Source organism: Giraffa tippelskirchi, chromosome 5, assembly GCF_054371585.1.
Source record: "Giraffa tippelskirchi isolate mGirTip1 chromosome 5, T2T-mGirTip1v1.2.pri, whole genome shotgun sequence".
Classification (NCBI taxonomy): Eukaryota; Metazoa; Chordata; class Mammalia; order Artiodactyla; family Giraffidae; genus Giraffa; species Giraffa tippelskirchi.
In genome coordinates, this window is record NC_137279.1 from 98,056,426 (window position 1) to 98,082,657 (window position 26,232).

At 38.0% G+C, this 26,232-nt stretch overlaps 1 protein-coding gene and 1 long non-coding RNA gene across 5 annotated transcripts; one reads left to right on the forward strand and one right to left on the reverse strand.

The window, feature by feature from the left end:
* Window positions 1-8: 8 nt before the first annotated feature.
* Window positions 9-25,060, reverse strand: GABPB2 (GA binding protein transcription factor subunit beta 2). Of its 4 annotated transcripts, XM_081487662.1 has the most exons (10): window positions 24,887-25,060; window positions 21,071-21,210; window positions 20,858-20,907; window positions 19,505-19,672; window positions 18,762-18,956; window positions 16,466-16,604; window positions 11,061-11,174; window positions 9,085-9,270; window positions 5,290-5,420; window positions 1,593-5,169 (listed from the first exon to the last, which is right to left on the reverse strand). In XM_081487662.1, the coding sequence occupies exons 4-10, from the start codon at window positions 19,550-19,552 to the stop codon at window positions 4,870-4,872; spliced, it is 1,113 nt and encodes a 370-aa protein (XP_081343788.1). In that variant the 5' UTR covers window positions 19,553-19,672; window positions 20,858-20,907; window positions 21,071-21,210; window positions 24,887-25,060; the 3' UTR covers window positions 1,593-4,869. The 4 variants fall into 4 exon arrangements, with proteins under 4 accessions (XP_081343784.1, XP_081343786.1, XP_081343787.1 ...); XM_081487658.1 differs by lacking the exon at window positions 20,858-20,907 and having other exon boundaries at window positions 9-5,169; XM_081487660.1 differs by lacking the exons at window positions 11,061-11,174; window positions 20,858-20,907 and having other exon boundaries at window positions 9-5,169.
* LOC145505476 (uncharacterized) lies at window positions 24,751-26,116 on the forward strand. Its single transcript, XR_014053061.1, has 2 exons — window positions 24,751-25,204; window positions 25,381-26,116. It is a non-coding gene; the product is annotated as an uncharacterized LOC145505476 (long non-coding RNA).
* The last annotated feature ends 116 nt before the right edge of the window (window positions 26,117-26,232 follow it).

Below are 26,232 nucleotides of genomic sequence, written 5' to 3' on the forward strand. Positions count from 1 at the left end.
ACTTGAAATGGTAAGACTTTGACATTTTATTAAGAAATATCTTTTTATTTTAAATGATAGTACAAAAATTATATATATAATATAGATTTGTATAGGTGTACATACACATAAATGCTCACACACACACACGAACTTGCTCAACAGATTCAAACTCTATTTTATTAAAATCCTAAATAAAAGAGAAGTAGATTTGTTTTCCTAAAATATACTGTACATAAAGCTGTCAGACAACTTGTAAAATTGAAGCTGTTTTGAGAAGCTAAGCACCCCACCTACCCTTTCTCTGGCCTAACACAAGTGGCCTTGGCAGAAGGACAGTACACAGGGCAAAGCCAGAGAAGGGAGCTGTTATTATTACTGCTGATAGAATAAGATGCCTGAAACCAATGAGGAAGCACAGGATATAGAGCATGACCTAGATCAATTCTCAGAATTAAGAATAAACCACTTAATAAACAGAAAATATGTGGTAGGGAAGGCAGGGAATAGAAAGAGGAAAGACAAGGCCCACAGATTAGAAATGACCTACTAATTAAGTTCCAGTGCCTGGGAAAGACTCAATGAGAGAAGAACAAGGGGGTCACAGAAGCAGAAGTAGTTAGAGGGGAAGGGGAGGAGAGAGAGACAGGGAATCACAATTTCCTGCCATTAACAAGCCAAACTGCTCTGTAGTAGAATCTAGGGATATCACCCCCCCTCCTAATCTTAAGAGAGGCTTAAAAAAACAAAAAAGGCAGTACCAGAGGTTCAAAGCTACTTAAATTGAATTCACATCCTTTTTGCTCCTGTCTCTTGGTAAATATGTTGGCACAGGAAATAGAATACTAACTCAGAAGGGGAAAACATAACATAAAATGGAAATAGATAAGAGCTTAGAGCAGCACATAGGTATGCTTGGCTTGTATTCCATTCTGAAGCTCCTTTTCTGGCCATACAGAGGTGTCTACACAAGGAGCAGAGAATAGGAGGCCATTCTCCAATAAATCTGGACAAAAACTAACTGCCATTCAGGATTAAACTTCTGGGAATAGTTTTCTATATGCCTCAAGTCTTCTAGTTCTGGGGATCCATGTTGTTTGTTAGGAGAGAGCCACAGAAATTTCTCAAAATGATCTTTTCTTAGAAGGATGAAGTGTCTAAACTGGAAAAGCAGATGTATAGAATGTCTGCTCCTTCTGCCACGGACTTTTATCTAGAGTTTCTTTCGTATTCAGAAGCATAAGAAATTATGCAAATGTCAGTCAAAACAGCTGCCACAGGAGTGGAAAGGAGGCTTGCTCTGTGGAAAGGCAGCTCCAGTTCTACCCCCGACTCTGCTCTGAAGCTTTCAGTTTACATGATGTCATCACACTATATGCTAAAGAAATCTCTGCAAAGCTAGGTACTGGCTCTCCCTAGGGCCTTACTCCTCAAGTTTCTCATTACTGCCTGTTGAATGTGCCTCTCAGAAAAGGGCCAAAGTAATGCTTTTTCTTCCTCAGTCCCTTTAATGAATTGAAAGAAACCCTCTTTAAAGTGTTTAATGAAATAAAAAATATTTCTAGCTTTTACCAGGTACTTTTTAGAATTGTACCTCAAAACAAAGAGAAAAGTGGGAAAATTCATATGTATTTATAAACATACACAATAATATACATGCAGCAAAGCAGTGTTTAAAAAAATGCACTGGTCACAAAATATCTAACTTCAACTGGAGAGCCTTCTGGTAAATTCATTTCTTTTACAGCAATATAAAGAAAGGAAAGTCATTTTGTATGCCACAGATTTCTAGTATTACTGAGCAGACACAAGAATCTTAAAGCAATGCTAAGGCTGAAAAAGAGGGCGAGGCAAAGCCAAAAATAATGAAACAGATATGACAGAGAAAAAAGAAAATCTTTTAAGGTGCTGAGTTCAAAATACAGAAAACCTAAAGCCAAGTTCTCTCATATTTCAAGTAAGAGACCTCAACTATGGCATTATAATTAAGAGATCCCACAGAGGTAGTGATAGGAAGGGAATGTCCATCTATACATTTGTAAGTAATTTCCCTGAAGCTGGGAACAAGAACAGAAATATTTATTTCTTTCTCTTTTCTAGGGGGAAGCTTAAAATCATAATGTAAATGTAGAGTCTAAAATTTCTATATTAATACTGATACTATTAAAGCAGCTTTATTTTAAAATAGGCACTCATCCTAGGTTTCAGGTTTTTCCTGCTCAAGAACCATCTCTGAACCACCTGTCTGTTATTTGAGTCTCTGTAATCCAACCTTGCCAATAGGCCAGTTGGATTCCCCAAACCCAGAAAATCAAGCAACATTTCCCCAACTTCCAAGGTTGATCCAAAAAATATGCAAAATCATATAATGGTACTGCCAATAATGTCATTAATATTAACTACTTCAAGAGACCCTGACCTACCATTCTCTCTATGGCAATACAACTAGAGATCAAATCCTATTTCCCTTCTCTGGGATGCTAAATGGTCTATTCCAGGTAAATAAAAACAAATGCCCTTTTAGTACCCACCCCTTTCTAAACATTGCCCTTCTCTCTCTCCCTAACCCAACCCCTCCTTAAACTCCCTATCTCAGAGACCCCATCATCAAAAATGACTTGGGCTATATTAGATATTCTTCTGAGTGGGATGATAGGCTTTTACAGAAAAAGAATAAGAACCTCTAACAGTTCCTTCAAACAGTAGGGGCTCTGTATACTCAGAAGGGAGTGCTGGATGGAATCAACCTCCACCAGAAGCTACTTTAGAGAGTAAGCTGGTTGGACCTAGATATTTTCTGCAGAGTTAACCTCCACCCCCTTAACAGGAAAGAAAAACAAACAAACAAACCAAAAAACAAGGAACTAAAGTCAATATATACACCAAGAACACACATAAAACACATCTAAAGTAACACTTGGTCCCTCTATAGTTAAGCTAAAGCTCTGAAATGGAACACAATAGCAGCTTACTGTTAGCACCTGATTCACAAAGGGACTCAGAAAAAGAAAAAACATTGCAAATAGAAACAGGACAACTTGACAGAAGATACCACCATTTTACACTCACCCTTACCTAGGCTGCTCCACTGCATTTCTCCACCATCCCCAGTGGTGCAGACTAATCTCTGATCATCTGGAAAGTGCTCAGTACTTGGTCCATGGAGAAAACCTAGCTAAGGTGGCTGATAGCCAAGATTCATTTCAAAACTGATATTTTTGTCTGTAAGCCTCTAATAGCCAATTCTTTTTGTTAAATTTGGTTTGGGGAGTTATGTTTACAGTCTATTTTGAGCCCTAAATGATTCTGCACCTCTGGAAAACTGCAGCAAATTACTTCACTAATCAAGGTAAATAGAACCCTGTTAACTGTTACATCTTATTCCAAATTAAAAATACATGTTTTCCCCCTGATCGCCAATTAAGAAAACCTTATTCTAAACAGTCATTCAGCTGTTTACTTGGCACATCTCCCTCTTATTCAGTCTGCTCAGTCATGTCTGACTCTTTGCGACCCTGTCGACTGCAGTACACCAGGCTTCCCTGTCCTTCACATCTCCCTCTGGCTGCTTCTAATTTGTAACAAAGCCAAGTCCAGGATGATGACCTCTCCACAACCTCTCTCTCCACCCATATTCCCATTCTTTTTAAAAAAACTCCAAGAAATCCCAGCAATGAAACACTTTCTAAAGTGTCTAGGCAAAAGGAGCAGGCATGGTGGGAGAGAAGAGAGTAAGGTAACAAAGTATCTGGCCAGAATCTTTGGTTCCTTACGTTATGGCACTGGTTGTCCTTACCCCTCTGCCAACACACACTGAGCAACCGTAAAGCACAAAAACTCCACACAAGACCCGACCTTAAGAAAACAGAACAGTGTACTCATCCCAAATCAGATGGATAAAAACTATACAACATCCTCAGCCTTCATCTCTCCTCCTGTCTTTTCTTGCATGTGAGTGGAAACCATGTAAGTTCCACAGAAAGGCACACTTAGCAAACTCAACAAAATTTTATAAAGTTAAAAAGTTGATATTAAAGCTTGATATTACATAAATAAATGTTTGGAAGCAAGTTGTTCTGACAACAGACTACCCTCCTCATTGCAATTTCATAAAATCTAGCCAAAGCAAAGTTGGTATCTCGAGACCAGACTGTTTCCTACTCCCATGAACCTCTTTTCTGGCCACATTCCAGCATTGCAGAGGTGCAGCTGGAGAATTTGGGATCTATATAAACTTCTCCCACATCAACAAGTTTTCTTTCCAGTTTTTAAAAATTCTATTTTAGTTTCTTAAACTGACATCTGGGCTATGGACACACAATGCAAATTTACTTAGGTGATTTCTTTTCAGTGAAATTAACTCAGGATAGTGGAGAGTGCTTGCCTGTTCCTTTGGAAGCAGAATATATTTCTTTGTCTTCCCCAAAGCTTGCATCTAATCCCGCCTCCCAATTAGGTTTCTTCCCTAATGGGTACACATCATAAATCTAAGGCAAAGTTTCAGGTCACTTGATGGTACAACTATTAAAGGCTCTGGGCATGTCCATATTAGAAATATTATTTCAAAATCTTCTGATAGAAAGTCAGTTATTTAAAAAACAATCAGTCCATAACATCCACCTTTCTTTTACCTCTATGCTTCAAGCAATGATGTGAGCTGAGAAATCTGGTCCTTATTCTTTTGGTCCCTCAGAAGATGTGTTCCCTAAATTTGGCTTCGAATTTTCCAGTTGCATAGAGAGCTTTCCTGAACCCCAGCTGTAGCCTATAGCATTGTACCCTGCTATAATTTTCTTCTTTAGGACAGTCTTAATTTTTACACAATGTTTGTCCTATTTTTTTTTTTAAGAGGAAAAAGATGGACACAGTACAAGTTGTGGCCCTTACACATTAAGTTGAAACAGTTTCCATGGAAACTCCAGTATGAGGCTCTGTGGTCCCTACTGCCCCAGTCACTTCTGTCTCTCTCTCTTCCATCTCCCCCTCTGTGACTACTACAGCATCTACCTCAGCCACCTCTTCAACCATGGCAAAATCAACTCCATTGGGCTGTTGTCGGGCCATGGCCTCTAGTTTGAGGCGGTACTGTTCCGCCTCCTGCTCTTTCTTTAGGAGCTGGTGTCGGTATTCCTGGGCTCTTCGATTAGCCTCCTGGAGTTGCTGCTGAAGTAGTTCTCTTTCAGTGCCTTCCTGTAAAAGTAAACCACACAGGTAAGGATTCCTAAGAGCAGACAAAATAGAAGGGTTCAGGCCTTGAGAAGTCTGGCTTTTGAGTCTTTGCCTTCTCTCCACCACTGCTAAAAACATTACCTTGCTTTCTTCCACACTATTTGTCATCTCTTCTATCCTTGGTTTCTTAGTCAGTGGCAATTTCTCTGCTTCTTCTGCCTCTTCTTCAATGACAGTCTCCTCTGCAACCTGACCAGCAGGTACAGTTAGAACTATAAGCCAAAGGACACCAATTGGAGGTGATGAATACATAGTAACACAAAGAGATTTTGCTTACTTTGAATCAGAAAACAAACTAAAACATATTCTCTGATATCTTACTGTTCATATCTCTTCAGATTTTAGAATCAATAGGTAAGGCATGGCTTTGTAGAGAGAAACCGAAAGGATTAGAGGCACTAAGAAGACTTCAGAGGGGTTTCCCTGGGGGTCAAGAATCCGTCTTGCAATGCAGGGGATGCAGGTTTGAGCTCTCTTCAGGAAAACTAAGATCCCATATGACCTGGAGCAACTAAGCCCACATGTGGCAACAACTGAAGCCTGTGTGCTCTGGAGCCTGCATGTCACAATTACTAAGCCTGCACGCTACAGCTAGAGTTCATGCACCACAACTAAATATCTTGCATGATGTAATGAAGACCCTATGTGCCGCAACTAAGACCCAGAGCCAAATACACATTTTTTAAAAACAGAAAAATAAAGACGGCTTCAGAAAGGAAGGGCAATGATTTGCAGATTTGGAAGCCATGCAGTTAAGACCCAAGTCTGAAGCTTTTATATAAAAGTGTCTGACTACAGATCAGAAGCTGTGACCACTTAGCTTACAATTCTGTAGGAATAACTTATCTAAAGTAGGCCTAATGTCTTAAATAAGAATTTTAAGAAAACTTTCATGAAAGCAGTTTACCATCAGCTATATCTAATTTAACTATTTCTCTTCTCATAGATAAGTGAGAAAAGGGTCAACACATATGCACACAACACACAAAATGTACTGCACACCTATCAGAATGGCTAAAATTTTAAAAATAGTGATAACACCCAACACCCAATTCTGGCAAGAATGTGGAGAAACTGGATTATTCATAAATTGCTGGTGAAAATGTAAAATGGTATAGTCACTGTAGGAAAAAAATTTTTTTTTTTTACAAAACTGAACATGTATTTACCATATGACCCAGAAATTGTACTTTTGGACATTTACCCCAGAAAACTGAAAATTTATGTTCCTATAAAGCCTGTACATGATGTGTACAATCATAACAGCTTTATTTATATATAGCCAAAAGCTGGAGACAAGTAGTTAAGTGATTAAGTAAACTATGGTACATCCATACCATGGAATACTACTCAGCAATAAAAAGAAGTAAACTACTGATACAAACATCAACTTAGATAGACCTAAAGGGAATTATGCTGAGGAAAAAAACCCTACTGCAAAAAGCTATATACTATATGATTCTATTTCTATAACATTCTTGAAATGACAAAAGTATAATGATAGAGAACAGATGAATTAGTGGTTGCCAATGGTTAGGAATGTGGCTGTAGATATGGAGTAGCACAAGGAATCCCTGTGATGGAACTGCTTTCTATCTCAACTGTGGTGGTGCTCATACAGTAAATTGCACAGAACACAAACTCACAAATGAAGGCAGAGAAAACTGCAAAAAAAAATCTCAGTAAGGTTGGTGGATTGTACCAAGGTCAATTTCCTGTCTATAATATTGCACTATTTGTATATTATACAAAATAGTACAGTAGGCTTCCCAAAGTGACACTAGTGGTAAAGAACCCGCCTGCCAGTGCAGCAAACATAAGCGACATGGGTTCAATCCCTGGATCTGGAAGATCCCCTGGAGAAGGGAATGGCAACCCACACCAGTTTTCTTGCCTGAAGAATCCCATGGACAGAGGAGCATGGCGGGCTACAGTCCGTGTAGTCGCAAGGAGCTGAATTACAACTGAAGCAACTTAGCACACACGCACAAAATAGTACAAAAATAGTACAAAATATTTGTACTATTATACAAAATGTTATCACTGGGGGAAACTGAGTGATAGATATATGGGATCTTTCTATTTCTTACAACTGTACATGAATTATTATGTACAATTATATGTACAATTATCTCAAAATAAAAAGTTAAAATTATATTTAGGTTTTAGGATGCATTTTGATTTTTGTTTAAAGCAAAAATTGATAGCATCAATTGATAGCAGTAGAAAGCAGCTTAGATATCTGCTAAGTGGAAATGGAAGTTTTGTCCGGAATTTAAAATTTCTTACAGTTAATTCACAAAACTTTGGCTTTTCTTCTTTGAGCCTGGTTAAATGCATCTGTAAAAAGTGTGCAGTTTATCCAGGCAAAACCTCAAAAAAACTTTTTTCCCCCTAGGACTTTCCCAGTGGTCTGGTGGTTAAAACTCTACACTCCCAATGCAAGGGGCATGGGTTCAATCCCTGGTCAGGGAACTAAGATCCCGCAAGCCAAAGGACCTTAAATTTTATTTTTTTCCCTTAAAACAACTCCGATCTTAAAAAAGCAGAAAAACCCAAAAACTCCATTCTCATTTACTTAATTCCATTACAAGTAGTCTCTCACCTACTCAGTGAGCTCCCCCAAACTTTAAATGATAATGTCCACAAAAACAGCAGCAGTATATTTCCAAATAAAATTCCAAGAACTTATGATACAAAAACTTGGATTATAAAGGTTTAATTCCTACTCTTTCTTCCCATTATCAATTCAAATAATTTAAAAATTATAACATCCTCATAATTATTTAGGCCAACTCAAATTGCTGATGACACAAAAGGCAATGATACCAACCCTCCTTTTTCAACCTCTAGTATTTCTGAGGAATGAAGTTGTAATGTTAGTTTCTCTTTTTTTCAAAAAAATTTTACTTAAGTATTTTTTAATAACTAATACATTCAGATGGTTCAAAGATTAAAAGTTATAAAAGCATATACACTGAAAAGCTTCTCATCCATCTCTAGCTGCCCAGGTGCCCTGCCAGAAGGGAACCAATGTTAAATGTTATTTCTGAATGTTCTTCCAGAGATAGTCTAAGTCTACAAATATATTAGCAAATATACATATAAATTTATCCCTTTAAAAAATACAATGTAGCATACTCTACACACTGCCTGCATCTTGCTCTTGTCACTTAAGGTATTTTGGAGATCAGACCATACTGGTATATAAGAATCCTCCTCATTGTTTTTAATAGGTGCATAATATCCCACTGCATGAGTGGGGTATACCATAATTTATTTATCCAGTTCCTTAATGACTTCTACTTAGGTTCCTTTTAATCTGATGATTACAAATAATACTGTAACAAATAACTTAGTATATAGATCATTTCTGTGTGTGTGAATATAAATTCATAGAAAAATAACTTTTTAACCAGAAGGTATGTGCAGCTTCAATACTGATACATATTGACAATTTGCTCTTCAGAGGATGCATTCACACTCTCACCAGTGATTTATAAGAGTGCCTGTTTCCCCATACCCTTGACAGCATAGTGCTTTAATGGTATATTGGTGCAGTATTTATACTTCTCCTGCTATAAATGAAATAAATTTTCCTATTTTTAAGAACCATCAGTATTTTCTGTGAACTACTAGTTTGCAATACTTGCTATTTTTTCTATCAGATTATTGGTTCTACTCACATATTTTATATATATTAGAAGAATTTGACTGGTTTCGGTTTTTTTTTTTCTTTTCCAGAGCTTCTTTGCCCCATCTAGCATCTGGCATTCTCCCATTTCCCCCTAGCTTGCCCTAATGCTTCGTTTTTAGAGGTGTGTTAAGTGTCTAAAATATCTTTCAATAAACAACTGTCCACATGGGACAACTCACCTTGCTGTCCATCTTGCACAGTCACAATAAATGGCTGGCCAATGCCTCCAGGAGGGATTGCAGTTTGGATATTGCCCAGAGGGACTCCATCGGTCACTATGGTGATGACCCTCTGGCCTCCACTCCCCACCACTTGCTGGATTGATGAATCAACAGAATTTCCCTCTATGATTTCTTCCGAATTAGCTAGAGATGACAAAAGTAAATATAAAATTACAGCTTAAAAAGATAGGAGTAATTTCAGCCTCCTTGAAATTGATAATATCAGGAATAGAAAAACTTGAAATGCATTAGAACAGTATTTTCTAAAATGTTTTCACTGACATGTTAGCTTTCACTAAAGACAGGCTCTATGTACAAATACATTTTCAAAATGTTTGTTTAAATATGCTTAAATTTTTGTTTTTATTTTGTAGTAAGTATCAGAGACCCTAATAGACAAATGAGCATTGTGACTCTCTAATAGAAAATAAGAAAAAAAAAAAAAAAAAGAAAATAAAGATATGCTGAGTTTCCCCAACATACTTGATCTTGGGACTCCTTTTTCAGGAAGTATCTTGAAAGTCTAAATAAATCTATAGAGCCTAGAAAAATAACTATAAATTAGAGTAGACCTATTTCTATAAGAAATAAAGGCATTTAATAGAGAATTAACAAAATAACATGTCAAGAAGTCAAAACACTGAAGAAATTTGATAGACAAAAACAGTAGGTGGCTTCTCCCATCTGACTGATCAACAATAACATTAATAGCAACGAACACTACTTACTGTGTGCCAGGTACCTTTCTATTAATAAGAACTTTACATGTATCACGTTGAATAAAGATTTTCACTTTGGTTAATCAATATCCCCAGTAACTGTTAGGGGAAACAGCTCCTACTACTATGAAATTTCTGTTTCTAAAGAGTCACAAGGAGAAGTCTGAAATAAGTAGGGTAGGGACTATCCATATGAGATGCATTCAGGCAGTTCAATGGAAATAGAGCATTCACACCTCTTAGAAGCAAAGAACAGTTAAATGCTGGAGCTGAAAAGGCCTTGATAGATAATCTAATCCAACTACCATGTCAGAGATGAGGAGACAGATGTGAAGAAGTCAAATGATTTATCCAACATCAAAGAGCAAATTAGAAGAATTAACAAGCACAAGTTTAATACGTTGCTTTTTCCTCTGCCATGCTGCTCACTCATACACATCTGAGTAGAGATCTTTATGATTGCTACCAGTTGGAAAAATAGAATTGAAGGAATGTTCTCAGCATCCAAATGTCTATGGCAGAAAGAAATCAACAATCTGCTTTCATTTATGATGAAGCAGATTGCCAGAGGGCTCCAGAAATATTCCTAGATGACTATTTACCCCTATCTATGACTATTTGCCTCCTACCTATATGAAGTCTTAAATCTTTTCCGTGGAGGCCACTAGCTCTGGCTAAGGGACCTGAAACCTTTGTGTTTTAAAATCAGAAGGGCACTATACAGGATTTATCTCCACAAATCCACTGGGAATGCCAAAATAACATCTCCAGTGAAATTAAGAACGCCAACCTGGGGTACACAAGATGTAACAATGAGAGAGGTAGCAGTCCAGTGTATTTTGATGCTTTAATACAAGATATCTAGGCTGCTATTTTGAATCATTCTATGATAGTGTCAGTCAAAACACTACATAGAGTATTTCTAAAACTCTGCTATATAAGACTAAACATTTCAATCTAATGTAACTTGAGTCAGTGAAAACAAACTTGAAGCTGCAAGACTACAAAGGACTAACTTACTCATTCTCTGACATTATTCAGCTGACTGATTGTATCACTTAGTGATTTTTCATTCTGATGCTCAGTGACTCTACATCCCTTTATCCTAGTTGTCTCTAACCATAATTCTTTAACACTTCATGCAAATTAAATCTGCTGGAGAGTTGAAAACAAAAGAAGAAATGGTGATTCACTCAGCAGATATCCCTTACCTACCTGTGGCTCTGTGTGAGTTGGAGAGGGGGGCTGATGCCTCAGCAAGAGCTGCAAGGGTGGCCAGCACTGAGGTGGTAGAATTTGAGAAGTGTACTGTTGAGGCATGGGGGTCACCTATTTTGGTAAAAAAGGCAAATGAAGTCCAGTGGAGAGAATAAATAGAGATAAACTAAAATGGCTTATTAAATCAAAATCTCAGCTTTTCCTTAATCTTGGTTTCTAATACAAACTTATATAAACCGATTATCATGGTGTTAAAACTCTTAAGGTTTAAAGTTTTCCCTTTAAAGTGGATTAAGATAATATGCTTGGTATAGGGCCATTACATTCTCTTCATCTGATCATTCTCTTGGCACTGTCAAAGCTGAGCATCAGCAGCTAACACACCAAGAGTGCCACCCACTCCCAAGGCTGGCTATACAGAGCTCTTCTTGGCAGCAGGCAGTAAGCATACAGAGTATGCCTCACCCCAAGCTAGGCAGTGGTGAGGGAATAGGCCCCTCCTGGGCTTTAGTCAGTCATGCCTCTTCTATTCACAAGCTAGAGAGGTGAGAAGACTAGAACTGACCTCAAGGGCAAGGACAGTTAAAAACCTGAAGTTTCACATTTTGAATGTCAAAGGATAGTACAATTAATTGATGCTAAAAAATAACAATTACTTAGTTTAGTTATGTCATGATGTGCTATTTAAAGAAAACTTCGTTCATAACCTTTTCCTCTATCAATGTGATATACTTACAGCTAAGTTCCAAGAGGGAAGTGCATTAGATCTGGCAACAGGCATGCCTAATTTTATGAACCAAAAGTATTACTCAACAGTTTTGCATAAATCCAACTTTTATAATATGCACTGCATTTCTCCAAATCTTTCACTATAATTTCAGAGATAACTTATTGTACCAGTTGCAAATTAATTGCCGCTCAGCTCCAAATCCACCCTTCTTTGCCGTGCCTTGTGATATTGAAGCTGGATCCTATAAATATTTCCTGTCATCTGGCAGGAGATTAAGTTTTATCACATAGAAATGGCTGCTTCCCATACTGGCTATTCCTATATTCTTTAGAGTTCTCGTCACCTCTTAATAGTTATCCATTGTTACTAACAAGTCTTTTGAAATTAAGTTTATAAATTATGTATTTATAATATATATTTACTGTATATATATATAAGTATTTATCACATATGTATAATAAAATTATGTATAATTAAACTATACCACACATAATTTTGTCTCCTGAATGAAATGGACTGATACACTTATCTTCTTTTTTAAAAAAAAAAATTAGTTAATTTTATTTATTTTGGCTGTGCTGGGTCTTCATTGCTACATAGGCTTTTTTCTGGTTTCAGGGAGCAGGGGCTACTCTCTAGTTGTGGGGCATGGGCTTCTCATTGTGGTGGCTTCTTTTGTTGTGGAGCATGGGCTCTAGGGCATGAGGGCTTCCACAGTTGCAATTCCTGGGCTCAAGAGCACAGGCTCAATTAGATGGGCACGGGCTTACTCTGCGGCATGTACAAACCCGTATCTCCTGCACTGGCAGGCAGACCCTTTACTCCTGAACCACCAGGGAAGCCCTAAATGTACTCTTACTTTTTGTTTTCCCAATATTATAACTTAAAAAAAAAGTCAATTATCTGTAAAATACTTTCAAAGCTTTTGGATGATGACTGTGGGAGTGGAGATAAGGGTGGAAAAAATAATGATATCCTTATTTTAATTCTCTCATACTCAAGGAACCAAATGGTCTTAGTGGAACATAGTGCATGACCTCTAGAAAAAGCTTGTGTCAATCTAATGACCTTGTAAGAGCAAGATTAGCTATAGCTTATACTCTAATTTTTCTGCTTAGTTCATGTTTTTCTTATCATTCAGACTATCATACCAAGTGCTGACACAAGAACTCACAAATGAAACAAACAAGGAACAGACAATTTTTAGATACATCCCTCATGGAGATTGGAATATATGTGACAGTAAGTCACTAACAATAAAAAATACACTGCTATTATTTTATCACAGTTAAAACACACACAGACAAACACACAAACAAGGCTGTTAAAAGTTCAAGTAGGACAATCAGGTAGGCCACCAAGCTAAAGGAGACTACTTGGGTAGAACTGCTTCATGAGAAAGGCATTATATACTTTTTAGCACATGATGCTTTCGAGGTAAGGGTGTTTGTTCTCCCTCTGATTCAAACATAATGACTCACCCAACTTCTCTTCAATAACAAGATGAAGAAAGAACATTTGTGAAAAATTAGGTTTAGTATTCTGACAGACAGAATACTAAATTGAAAAGCTGAAACTGAAAAGAGATGATGCAAATGATCTCTTTAGACTTATCCCAGAGAGTTCTGGGAAAATAAAGTACTTTATTGCTAAATAATGCTAATTGCTTCATTTTAAGACAAGATCCCCATCAAATAAAGTCAAATGTGCATGACTGTTGTTTTGGAAGGAAAATGACATTGTTAGTGACAACTTGTTACCTACTCAGAATGTGGCTTATATAAATAAACTCTTCAGATCAGGATTTAGGGGCGTGTGCTATGGTTGGATAGGCAATCTCACAAGTCAGTGAAAACTGGTGGTGGTGGTTTAGTCACTAAGATTCAGAAAAATTAAGTAATTTGCCCAGGGTCATGCAGCTAGCGAATGTCAAGAGCCCAGATCAGAACCTAACTGTCATATTCCAAAGCCTGTACTCTTTAGGAACCAACACAAGGCAATTCGCACTTGACTTTGGAGTGCATCTTACGATTCTACAGAAAAAGGAAATTTATCTTCATAACTCTGTTTTGCCCTGATTAATATTTAAGTTAGTCTGCCTTTTCCAATCACTGCAGTTTGATGGTGGCACTGAGGATAACTGATATCTTTAGTCACAAATGGAAGACTGAAAGCAATCTTTACAGTTTGGATTTTGGTATCAAAAATATCCACCAAAATGACAACCTTAGGATACTTACAGTTAATTCTTAAAAAAAAAAAGAAAAGATTTATATATTTATTTCATTTTTGGCTGTGGTGAGTCTTTGTTGCTGTGTTCGGGCTTTTCTCCAGTTGCAGAAAGCGGGAGCTACTCTTTGTTGAAGCGCACAGGCTTCTTACTGTGGTGGTTTTTCTTGTTGCGAAGTATAGGTGCTAAACGTGTGGGCTCAGTAGTTGTGACTCCTGGGCTCAAAAGCATTGGCTCAGTAGTTGTGGTGCACAGGCTCAGTTGCTCCACAGCAGGTAGGATCTTCCTGAACCGGTGTCGCTTGCATTGCAAGGCAGATTTTTAATCACTGGACCACCAGGGAAGCCCATTTTCAGTTAATTCCTAAAAATATTGTTGGATGATGGGAAACAAGAGGGCTTCTCCACCATTCAGGAAAAGAAAATCCTTAAACCCAGTTCAACAACACAACCTGAATTTGACTTAGTACTTTTCTCCTTTCTTTTATCTGCACTGATAGGCCAATCCCCTAAAGGGAAACAGCTAGGTAGAACTGCTTCATGAGTAGGATGACACTGGAGACATCAGCTCTAATTATGTGACGGTTCAGCAATTTCAATTTGCTGCTGTTAACATACGGAAGAGAAAAAAGGAGTAGGTTTACCAGAAGCAATATGCAAGCATGATATAGGTCCACAGGAACCAAGGCTAAGAATCTTTATGCTGAATGCCTTCAACTTTGCTTATCATTTCAGACAAGAGTCTGGAGAATTTCAGTACTTAGACTAAAGACTTAATTCTAGCCCATGTTGTAAACATATTACTTTATTGGCTTCTAAAAACTTTTGAATTAAAAAAACACTTGCTCAAATCAGTGTGGCCTGAACCACAACAAATACAAATGGCTGTGAATATTCTGATTACATATATACATATATTTAAGCTAATCTTTTTGAATCATCCAGCTGAAAACTAAAGCATAGCAATTTTAAATGACAGTTGATAGGTTATAAAATGAAAGGCACTACTGCCCCCTTGTGGGCATGAGAGAGTCAACCTTCACTGAGAAGTTACATTTTCATTCAACATTAGCTATTACTGAAGCCATGCTATAAAATGGGTACTGAAATACAAAATCTCAGTCTCACCACAACCTCATAAAGTAGATTATTATACTCCAATAATAGTATTTCTAAGGTCAGGTATCTTGGTCAATTAATAAATCAGTATTTGAAAGTAGTTCTGGAATGCAAAAACCTTTGTATAATGTGTATCTATTCTTTCTAGTTTATACTGCCTCTCAATAATAATACATCAGTCAAGATCTTCCTCTGATAATTTACAAACAACTATGAATACAGTTGCAATTTTTAAATGAAAATCGGAAACAGAAAAAAAAACCAAGGGTCAGTGGGAACATTTATTTAAATGAGGACATAATTTCTCTCATTGTAAAACAAGTATCTGTAAGGAGATGTTGAAAATAAACTTGATTTGCAACTTTTTATTTAAAAAAATTTATTATAGATGATTTACAATGTTGTACTAGTTTCTGCTATAGAGCAAAAGTAGATTTGCTCCCTTCTAGATAAATATTTTATTTTTATTTAAAACAAATACTGTGTACTGTGTACTGGTGGTACAGTAGATAAGACTCTGCCTGCCAATGCAGGGGACGCGGGTTCGATCCTGAGTCTGGGAGTATCCCACATGTTGCAGAGCAACAAAGCCTACTAAGCTAATGCTCTAGAGCCCATGAGCTGCAACTACTGAGCCCACATGCAGCAATTACTGAAGCCCGCACACCTAGAGCCTGTGCTCCCCAGTAAGAGAAACCACCACAATGAGAAGCCTGTGCACCCAACTAAGAGTAGCCCCCACTTGCCACAACTAGAGAAAGCCTGAGCAGCAACAAAGACCCAGAGCAGCCAAAAATAAGTAAATTAAAACAAAAACATACAGGTGTCAAAAGAGCAACACCAAGTGCTTTTCTTTGCTATTTTGTTGTCTTATATGTTCTCAAGAACAAATTAGGACTCTTAAACTTTAGTCAAATAATCACACCTACCTTTTTTATACCAGCATCCAACAACCATTTATGTTTATTTTGTCTTATTTGTTACTGATTTAGACTATAAATATTTAACCAATTTCCTTAGCAGTACCATATTAAACCACCTTATACTTTCATTCTGGGGTCAGATATAACCCTTCAACAGATTAATCTGTAGAATATTTTACTTTTAACACAGTTAAGCATTTATGTATAATCCTAAAGTATGATCTTCCCTTCTTCCAGAAAGAATAAAGCATTAGCTTTAAAATCTATTATAAATCTTCCATTTGGGTAATATTTTAATAAAGGAGAGGATATCAGACAGAGTATCTATTCATCTTATTAAAAAAAACTGGAATTCGGTTCATTTTAACTATAAAATAAATGTCACATTATCAGAACATTACCTGAGGTTGTCTTGGTGCTGGCTGAAGAAACAAGGCTTGCGAGGTTGACGACTTCTCCTGACGTGAAGATGAATGGGGTAGCCATAGTCACAGGGTTGGCTCTCTCAGGATTAGCATTCACCTGGTTCTGCATTGCTTCCTATAAAATAAAACAAGATATTTCAAAGTAAGAACACTTACTAACTAGCCTCAGTTATACAGTTACTGAACAGCCATGCCCCCTCCCCCCCCAACGCTCTGTCAAGCAGAACTAGTTCAGGCACACAATATCCTAGGGACCTCCGAGTTCTCATTAACACTGTTTTTCTCTCAGACCAGGGCAACAGAGAGCTTAGGTTGCTTTCCCTATTATTGCTACCTTAAAAAAAATTTTAAAAGGTGTATATTTGCAAAAACTTTTAGACAATTCACTTAACCTTTCTAGACACTGGTTTTTAATTTGAAAAATAAAAGGGGTAGCCTAAAAAGGAATTTCTAGCACTAATATTCTGTGATCAATTATGTACAAGACAAGGTGCTAGCTGAAGATCCCTGCAGAGAATCTACAGAGAACAATATTCTCCAGAGTTTTGTCCAACTACTTATTCCATTCTGCCACTGAAGAAATCCCTAAGAGAATATATCACAAACAAATAAATGAGTGCCAGATTTTAAAGGCTAGTTCCATACACTGCATTTTTGCTTTCAGGGATATCTGCACAATTTTGGAATAAAGATGCTTATCTTTATTTTATTTATTTTTTTATTTTCATAAGTAGTTTTCTACAAACATGATTACTACTTTAAAAAGTCGAATTATAACAGTGCTCACTCTAAACAAGGAATTGAAAGCTGAAGTGGGTAACCAGTCTATAGGGAATCATACATCAGAAAAAAACAAACCACTGAAAATACAGCAGACATGGCTATTTTTTTTTTTTTAACACACAACTATCCCTTTGCTACGAGTGTCAACTGAAGCAGATTATCCATTCTTTGGTTACTGTAAAATTCCTTCTTGAACCTGCCCCTTCTACCCTCCATTGTCACTTCCTTAATTCTAGTGCTCACTGACTCTTGCCTGGCCTAATGAAAGTCACTAGACAGTAAAGAATCTGCCTGCAATGCAGGAGACCCAGATTTGATTCCTGGATCTGGAAGATCCTCTGGAGAAGGGAATGGCAATCCACTCCAGTATTCTTGCCTGGAAAATCCTGGAGACAGAGGAGCCTGGTGGGCTACAGTCTGTGGGGTCACAAAGAGTCGGACACGACTGAGCAACTAACACTACCACTACTACTTTACGGTTCTTTAGCATTGTCTTCTCTCTCAAGTCTGTGTACCACACTCCAAACAATCACCTTTTTAAAAAATCTTCTCATATCAATCCTATAGTTAAAACCTTCTATTGGAACACCACAAAACAGTCCACACTCTTGCATGCCATGTAATACCCCTATGTTCACAACTCAGCCTTTCAAGTCTTGGCTCCTGCCATTCCCAAACTTTGCTTCTCTTGACCAATCTCTAGGCACAGAACTATTAATACTTACTCTTTCCTGATCATTCCATGCCCTTTCACACCTCTGTGTCTTTGATTTGCTTTTTCTAGCCTAGAATATCATTTTCTCACATCTCTGCCTAATGCTCCTTCAAAACTCAGTTCAGAGTCTATATATACTTTGATCTTTGCCTTAAGCATGATCAAAACTCCCTCCCGTAACACCTACTAGGTATCTGTTTATCACCATAGTGTTAAATCAGTGTAGTATTGTACTGCTTTATATATTATCTTTACCTTCATTATGCTGTAAACACTCCAAGGACAGGGCTATGCCCTATTAAATTTTGTATCTCTCATCCTGTTATTTCCTGATATACACATACTGGCTTAAGAAATCAATGGATGATAGCATCACAGCTGATTTTTAATTCTGAGATTGTTTCCTTACGACTCAATATGCTTTAGAGCTTTGTTCTATCTCACATCAGTTGATGTATGTTCATAAAACACAAAGAGGCTTTTCATATTATCCCAAGTCAAGCTTAATTAAAAAGGGAAATTTTCATGGAGGAAAAAAACATTCTAAAGCCACATAAATCTTAGTTTTGTATTGGTCACAACATTACTCTTCAATCACCATGGATAATTCAGGGCTTTATAGAATTTTTTTTTTTAATATACTAATGACAATCACAAGATTGAGACATAATGAAAGTACTGATAAGATACAGAAAATTCAGTTTTGATTCAGCTCCTACAAAAAATCCTTAACTTCAGCTAAAGTATACTGTGGTGGTATAAAAAGAACAGGACCTGAAGGATGACCAGAATCTCAGCATTGTTCTTTTCCAGGGCTATGTCGAAAGCAGATTTATCAAACTTGCTGAAAGCATGGACATCAGCTCCATATTTGATAAGCAGCTCTACAACATCTCGATGGTGGTGCTCCGTGGCCCAGTGCAAAGCTGTCATCTTCAGCATGTCCTTGGCATTCACATCTGCACCATTCTGTCATAAAAAAGTAATTTTTTTCAAAGAGATACTGGTTATAGTAGCACAGGTGCAATATCCCATCACCAAATACCGAGGATTTCCATAGTGATTACACATACTCAAGTTTAGAAACGTTTAAGAAATATCAAAGGGAAAAATATGTCTAAAATTCTCCTGCATGCTGACAGACACAATGTCTTAAACAAGAGGGTCTTTTAAGGGCATTACTGGGAAATTATAACAGATGGGAGAGGAAGGGGAAAAGAACAGATTTTTGTTGCATTTATTAACAGTGAGCTGAGTGTCTGAAAAAACAGGCATAAGAGCAAAGAACACCTGCAGAAGAAGAATGAAGAAAAATCAATAGTCTGTTTAGCCTTCAAAACATTAGAAAATAAAATACTCATAGCCATGATGACTCTTGAAAGAGCTACAACTCAATGCTATAAACTGTCTTAAATTTAATCTTTCCCAACCTAGTTTCCTAATGCCTGTTTAAGTTAGAAAATAGGAAGGTTATTTGTCTTTTTTACAATATAGGCCCGCCACTATTCTTGCTTTACCCTAACAAGTAGTTCCACGATGTGTGCATGTCCATCAGCTGCAGCCATGTGCAAAGGGGTCCTGTCCACTTTGGTTCGTGCATCCCTGCTAACTCCTGCTCGAAGGAGCACTTCTGCTGTGGAATAATGACCATACTGGGCTGCAAGGTGGAGGGGTGATGTTCCAAGCTGTGAAGAAATAATACTCATTTAATATCAACTGTGTACACAGTCCTAAATCATTACTGGAGGGATACAAATGAAGAACAGGAGAAGCCTAGGTTCCTGTCCTTGGAGAGAGAATCTGGCTGGGCAGATAAACTGAAGAAATGATTTAACTAAAATTAATATACTAATGGACAAATATACATAATATCAATTAAATAAGTGCTAAGTATAATGGCTTTAAGTCAGGTGGACTTAACAGGTAAAATTCCATAAAGGGTATGATTTTAAACAGGGCTTAGAAGGTTAAAAAAAATAGAAGAGAGCATGGTGAGTCAGAAACAAAGGAGGGGATAGGCAGGCTCAAAACAATTCTTGGGAAAAGGGCAAAAACTAGAAAGTGACATGTGAAATTTAGGGTGCAAATCTAATTGGTTGAAATAGAAGTTTGTTACCACAGTACAGCAAAGCAGAAAGACTGATGAGATGAAGGGCCAAAAAAAAAAAAAGATTAGCAATAGTGTGTCAATAGCAATAAACAAGTCTGTATCATCTCAAAGTAAATCTTGTTACTATCAGAGTTATCTATGAGCATCCATTTAGGTCAGAGATCTATCCCTTTCTTTGTGTTATGCTCTTTAATTTAAAACCTATTTCATTTATTCTTTGCTTTTCATATATTCAGTCTCTCTGCCTGACTGGATTTAATTCACATTGCTCTTTTCAAGTCTATTTATAGAAATGTTAATCTCCTGGGTTTCCTTTTGTCCTTTTTGTGAAGTGTTTGCCTCTAAAGTTATGAATTAATCACCTCAGAATAGAGGACCTGCTTATTGAACTGTTAAAATTAAGCAATGCTAACAAAATCTATGAATACTAAGCAAGCCCATGTTATAACCTAGACCTGGATCTTCTGACACTCTGCTCTCCAAGCTGATTGTTTGAACTCATGAAATTACACCTTCCTCTTTAATGTTTTTTTAACAGTGAAAAAGGAAACAAAAAGGCTAGGCTATTCCTTATTAATGAGGACATTTTAGAGAAAAGGAAACCAGGAGTTTATTAGTTTAGAAACATACTCTTAGTACACTGATTTTGTTTAATTTCTAGCTAATTACAGAAGCCTATAAAACAAGCACACTCCAGAGAGAAGTAAACCTTTAGAAAATACTCTAAAAAACATTATAGAAAATTACAAGTATATAATACCTTACAATTACCACCTATCTATCCACAGGAGATTCTTTCAATTTGGAAAACTAAAAGAAAAAGAAAACCATATATTCAGATGAGACAAAGATAATGAAACTCTTGTAGGGAGACTGAGGTACAAAGACAATAAAGAGAAATCAATTCAGACTATGTAGTCTTTAAGAAAAAGGTTGCTAACAGCACATGCTGGGAATAATTAAGAAAGCTTACCCAGTCTGTGGTGAATGGGGCACCATTTGCCATCAATGTTCTCACTTCATCATCTTGGCCTTTTCTTGCTGCTTCTAGCAACCTCTTCCCTAAGTCCACCAAAGACATCTTTATACATAGGAACACAAATTTTCAGGAAGCTGTAACTCAAACACAAGGAATGATGCCTGTAAAAATGTTTTTAAAAGACCTCTTGTATTAGAATATATGTAAGATACTTCTCAAGTGGACTATCTGATAAGGCATTTCTTTTCTACTTCAATACAAACTGTCAGATATTTGCAAAGTTTCAGGCCCTAAACTGTAGTTCCCTCACTTTCAATCTCCAGTAAAACACTTTGAAAATACATGAAACACATTGCTGCCTTTCTAGCTTAAGGACTCAATAAAACAGCATTGCATCCCTTTGAAACAACCATGGTAGAAATAATGTGTTACACGAAAAAAAATGAATAGACAAACCAAGGATATTGAGACTCGGGTACGTGGAGGACACTTCTTCAAAAATGAACAGAGATGTCACTGTAGCTGTCAGAATGTCTCAGCAACACCTAGAGTTTTTTTAAAGTCATCAGTTTGGCCAGATTATATACTTTGTTTAAAAGTACAGTTATGTCTAAAATCATTACAGTTTTTCATTTAATAATGTGGGCATTATTAAATTTTTGTGAAAGCTCACAGTAAAATAAAAGCATCTGAGTAGGAAACTTTTTTCCTTCCTTTTAAAAGGCATACAGTCAACTCTCAGTCATTTAGGGTAAGGAAAAAGAGGACTTCCCTGGTGGTGCAGTGGATAAGAATCTGCCTGCCAACACAGGGGACATGGGTTCAGTCTCTGGGTCTGGGAAGATTTCACGGGCTGGGGAGCAACTAAGCCCGCCCACCGGTGGGCTGGAGCACCCTGGAGCCTGTGCCACCCAGGAGAAGCCATCACAAGGAGAAGCCCATGCACCATAACAAAGAGCAGCTCCCGTTTGCACAACTGAAGAAAGCCCAAGCGTAGCAATGAAGACCCAGCACAGCCAAAAAAAAAAGCTGCTGTTAAACACATGAAATCAAAGGCAATAAATGATGGCGATTGTCTTATAAAACAACCAAACTGGCCACTTAAGTTAACAGTTGTTGTAAAGTAAGTTAGAAACGGGCCTGGGTATAAATTCAGAGTTGCACAGGATGAGAAGTTTCTGTATGCGATGCAGAATTGTCTGAATGGTATATAATCACCACGCAGTACAAATTTTCCAACCAGTGAGAAAATGGCTGTTATTGATAAATCTGATTTTTATTATCTACTTGCTTTCATCTTGTACTTTTTTGTCTTAGTTGCTCTGTGGCATATGGAATCTTCCTGGACCAGGAATCAAACTCGTGTCTCCTGTATTGACAGGCAAATTCTCTACCACTGGACCACCAAGGAAGTCCCTATAAACTTTTCTGATAAAATTAGTAGTGATATTAATAAATGTGATTTTTAAATACTGTATAAAATACATCAACATTTGGATGATGGGCATTATTTGGTGAACCAATAGTTTTCAAATGACCCATATATGTCACAAATTATGCTCAGGTAAAAAGGGTCATTCAAAGTGAAAGCAGATCAATGGGTTTTAAGGTAATTAAGTATAAAACATTCATTGACATGGTTTCAGATTCTTCATTGCAACTAACTTTTAAGAAATTGCCACTTGCTGGGTTTTTGTGTAACATAGAAGAAGAAGAATCACCATTACCTGAACAAGCTATTAAAACACTCCTCTGGACTTCCCTGGTGGTCCAGTGGTTAAGAATGTGCCTGCCAATGTGTTATATCTATATATAAAAAGTGTATCACCAAGCCCTAAACACTTCTATAGGAATTCCCTGGCAGTCCAGTGGTTAGGACTTGACACTATCACTGCCGGGGCTGGGTTCAATCCCTGGTCAGGCAACTAAGATCCTGCCTCAAGTCACACAGCACATTCCCCCACCTCCCCCTCAAAAAATGAAAAACAAAACAAAACCCAAAACACCTCTATGATAACTGGTCACAAAGGGAAAGAACATCCTACACAGGGATGTTGAGAAATGTTGGCATGCAGCAGATTGAATTCTCCTAATATTGAAATTTCAGCTCTATTCTCTACCACAAAAAAATATTCAGTTGTAGGCTGAGGTATCTGCTTAAGGAGATACCTAGTTTGCATCACATTCCTGGGAAGCTGATACTTCTGGAAAACAAGATCCTTTAATTAAGCTGATTTTAATCCCACTGCAACTGGTGTCCTTAGCTCCTTAACTCTTAACAAAATATTTTTGAGCCATCAATTTTGTCCACTAAGTCTGCCTTCATATACATGTCAATTTTCTCACTTTTCTTTAATCATATTTATGAGTCTGTAAATGACAGTACCTCTAAATGACAAGTGACCCAAATGTTTCATCCCATTGTTTAAACAGGCCACCAAAAACCTTATTTCTTATTATAAATTGTAGTTAAACTTTGGGGTCAGAATGTGAATAGGCTGTTGCATTAATCATTTGATAGAAAAAAAAAGTTTCCTAGGTATGTGTTCAAGGTTCTTTTCTCCCCTTATTCTCACTCTTTGCTTTTAAGTTAAACGTAAAATGTATTTAAAAAATAATGGTATTTTGGGGGGACTATGTGTCATTCTCCCATATACCACTAGATGAGAGATGCAGCCTAAGGATAAGAGACAGTCTAGACACTTCTCAGCTCCCTTGATTACTAAAAACAAAAGGAAAACATTCTCCCTTAGTGAATGTACCTCCACTTCCCCTACTGATCTAACTTGCCTCCCAGGATTTTGGAGATGAGTAAAATAACAGCATCCACTTCCCCTCCCAAACGAACACACAAGAATGTTCAATAAGTGTGTTTTAATAACTGATGAAGTGCTTGAGCTCTTCACAACAACGTACTCTATTACAAGAGAGTAATTTCACTTGTTGATACAAAAATTTAGGTATGGCACTTCTTTCACTGTTATCAAAGCATATATGAACATAGATGCTTAAGAACATCTCTTGTGGACTGGGTGGATCAAACGGTACAATGAAAATACGGTCTCAGATGGCCAAAAATGTTAAGTTCCTGAAGGTAAATCATAGAATGTCCTTTTCCATAGATGTTTTAAAAAGAGAGATGAGAAAGGTCGTTCTGGAAAGGGAAAGAAGAATGGGATGATGTCTGCGGGCTCAAGAATATCTGTGAGAAAAGGAGAATGCTAACGGGAAGGAGAAATGGAATTGAAGAGTCCATGATCTGACGACCTTTTTCTATTGCACACGTCCCCACTGCTCCGCCAGCTGTACAAACAACTGTGCAAGAACTGGAGGCGGAGCCCTCACTGCTCTTGCTCCGATTACTGAGCTCATTAATAATCTTTAGGCTATTCCTGTGATGAGAGAGTTAGGGAATCCTTTTTCTCCTCTATTACAGCGATGTTCAGTCTTTCTGCAAGAAGGGTCAACTAGGGACAGGGAGCCAGGGTCTCAGCCTCGAGGGCAGCCCCCGGCCCGCGCGCCGCGCTGCCCCCTAGTGGTCACCTCTGTGGCCTTGGCTTCCTTCGGTCCAGCTCCCCAGCCCCAGGTCTTACACCCACCCCCTTCTTCACCTCCCAGTCCCCTCCCCTTCCTCCCAGCAGCATCCCCTTCCTCTCCTTCCCCCAGCCGCCCCCGCTCTGGCGAGGGGGCGCCGCTCCGACTGCACCGAGAAGTTCGGGGCCGAGCTGGGAAGCGGCGCAACTTTTTGCGGCAGTCTCCCTTCCAACTCTGACGCCCCCTCGAGCCCACGCATCTCTTCTTCCCCCTCACCTCCTCGTCCGGGACGCTGCCGGCTGTGCTTTCACCGAGCCCGCCAGTTTGGTCCTGTTTCCTTTTCTAGTTAAGACTCTCTGTCAATGACGGTTACTTTTTGGCCCTTTCACTTATGCATATTTTGGGGGCCTTTAACCCCCCCTCGTGAAGAAATGGAGGCAGCAAAATGGCGGACCCGGAAGTGAAGACTCGGCGAATATAATTTCTGGCGGAGGAATCTATGAAGAGAAAATGATCGGAAAACCAGTATTTGTATTCGAACAGGACGGTGATGCGCCCCAGAGGTCACTGTCTATCCTCGGAAGGCCTTTTGAGGTAAAATAATGTGTATTCGAGACGTTTTAGACAGGACTATTTAGCGAGGCGGAGGATTGTCGATTACGTGTCGTATAGTTCCGGCAGGGGACGGACCCGATAGTTTGTTTTGGCGCCAAGAACCTGGTGAAATCGGATTCTGCCCATCTGTCCCGCTGTCTTTTGGTTGTTTTTAGGAAAACCATGTTTCGCGATCATACCCTCGGGTGAAGATGTCTGGGACGTTGCAGGGTTTGCGCGTGAATTGAGCTCTTGTGCCGGACGGACTGGTTTCCCGCTACAGCCTGAATGTACGGATCCTAGAGCAAAGCTGTCAACAGTCATTTCTTGGTAGGGGCTTAGAAGAGGATGGGGCAGGAGTTTGCAAGTTCATTTAGGCACCTTACTTACCAGTTGATTACCATCTCCACCTACCATTCGCCAGGAACTAAAGGACAGCGCGAAGTCGGGAAAGAAGATTTTCGAAAATAAATAGAAAATGAGACATCACTGCTCCACTCTTTATTCGATTTTGGTTTTTGTCATTGATGGTGGGGACCATCAACGCTTTTCAAAGCCTATGGGGACGATTTACGTGCTTTTTAAAAAAAATTATTGAAGTATAGATGATAGTGTGTTAACATCTGCTGTACAGCAAAGTGATTCAGTTGTAAATATATATATGCTTATGTTCTTTTCTATTATGGATTATCACAACGTATTGAATGTCATTCCCCGCACTATACAGTAGGACTTTGTTTATCCATTCTGTATGTAATAGTTTGTCATCTGCTAATCCCAAACTCCCAATCCATCCCTTTTCTCAATTTCTGTAGATCCTGTTCATGTTCTTTAAAGGACTTCTTTGGTATTCTGCCCAAGTTGGTATTTGCAACTTCTTTGAGGGTCAAAATCAGTCTTGTTTACAACCTCTTCTGTTGTCTGACTCAGTGTCTCATACAGTAGGTACTCATAATCGACTTATAAATTAGTCCAAATAGCTTTTTTTTTAATGAAGTGACTTGTAAGTATAAGCATATAACATATTT

Coding starts and splice junctions, on each gene's coding strand:
- GABPB2 (XM_081487658.1), bottom strand. CDS start 21,178: ATGTCTTTGGTGGACTTAGGGAAGAGGTTGCTAGAAGCAGCAAGAAAA. Junction 11,175..16,465: donor CAGCACCAAGACAACCTCAG/GTAATGTTCTGA, acceptor TTACCAAAATAG/GTGACCCCCATGCCTCAACA. Junction 9,271..11,060: donor CAACTCACACAGAGCCACAG/GTAGGTAAGGGA, acceptor TGTCATCTCTAG/CTAATTCGGAAGAAATCATA.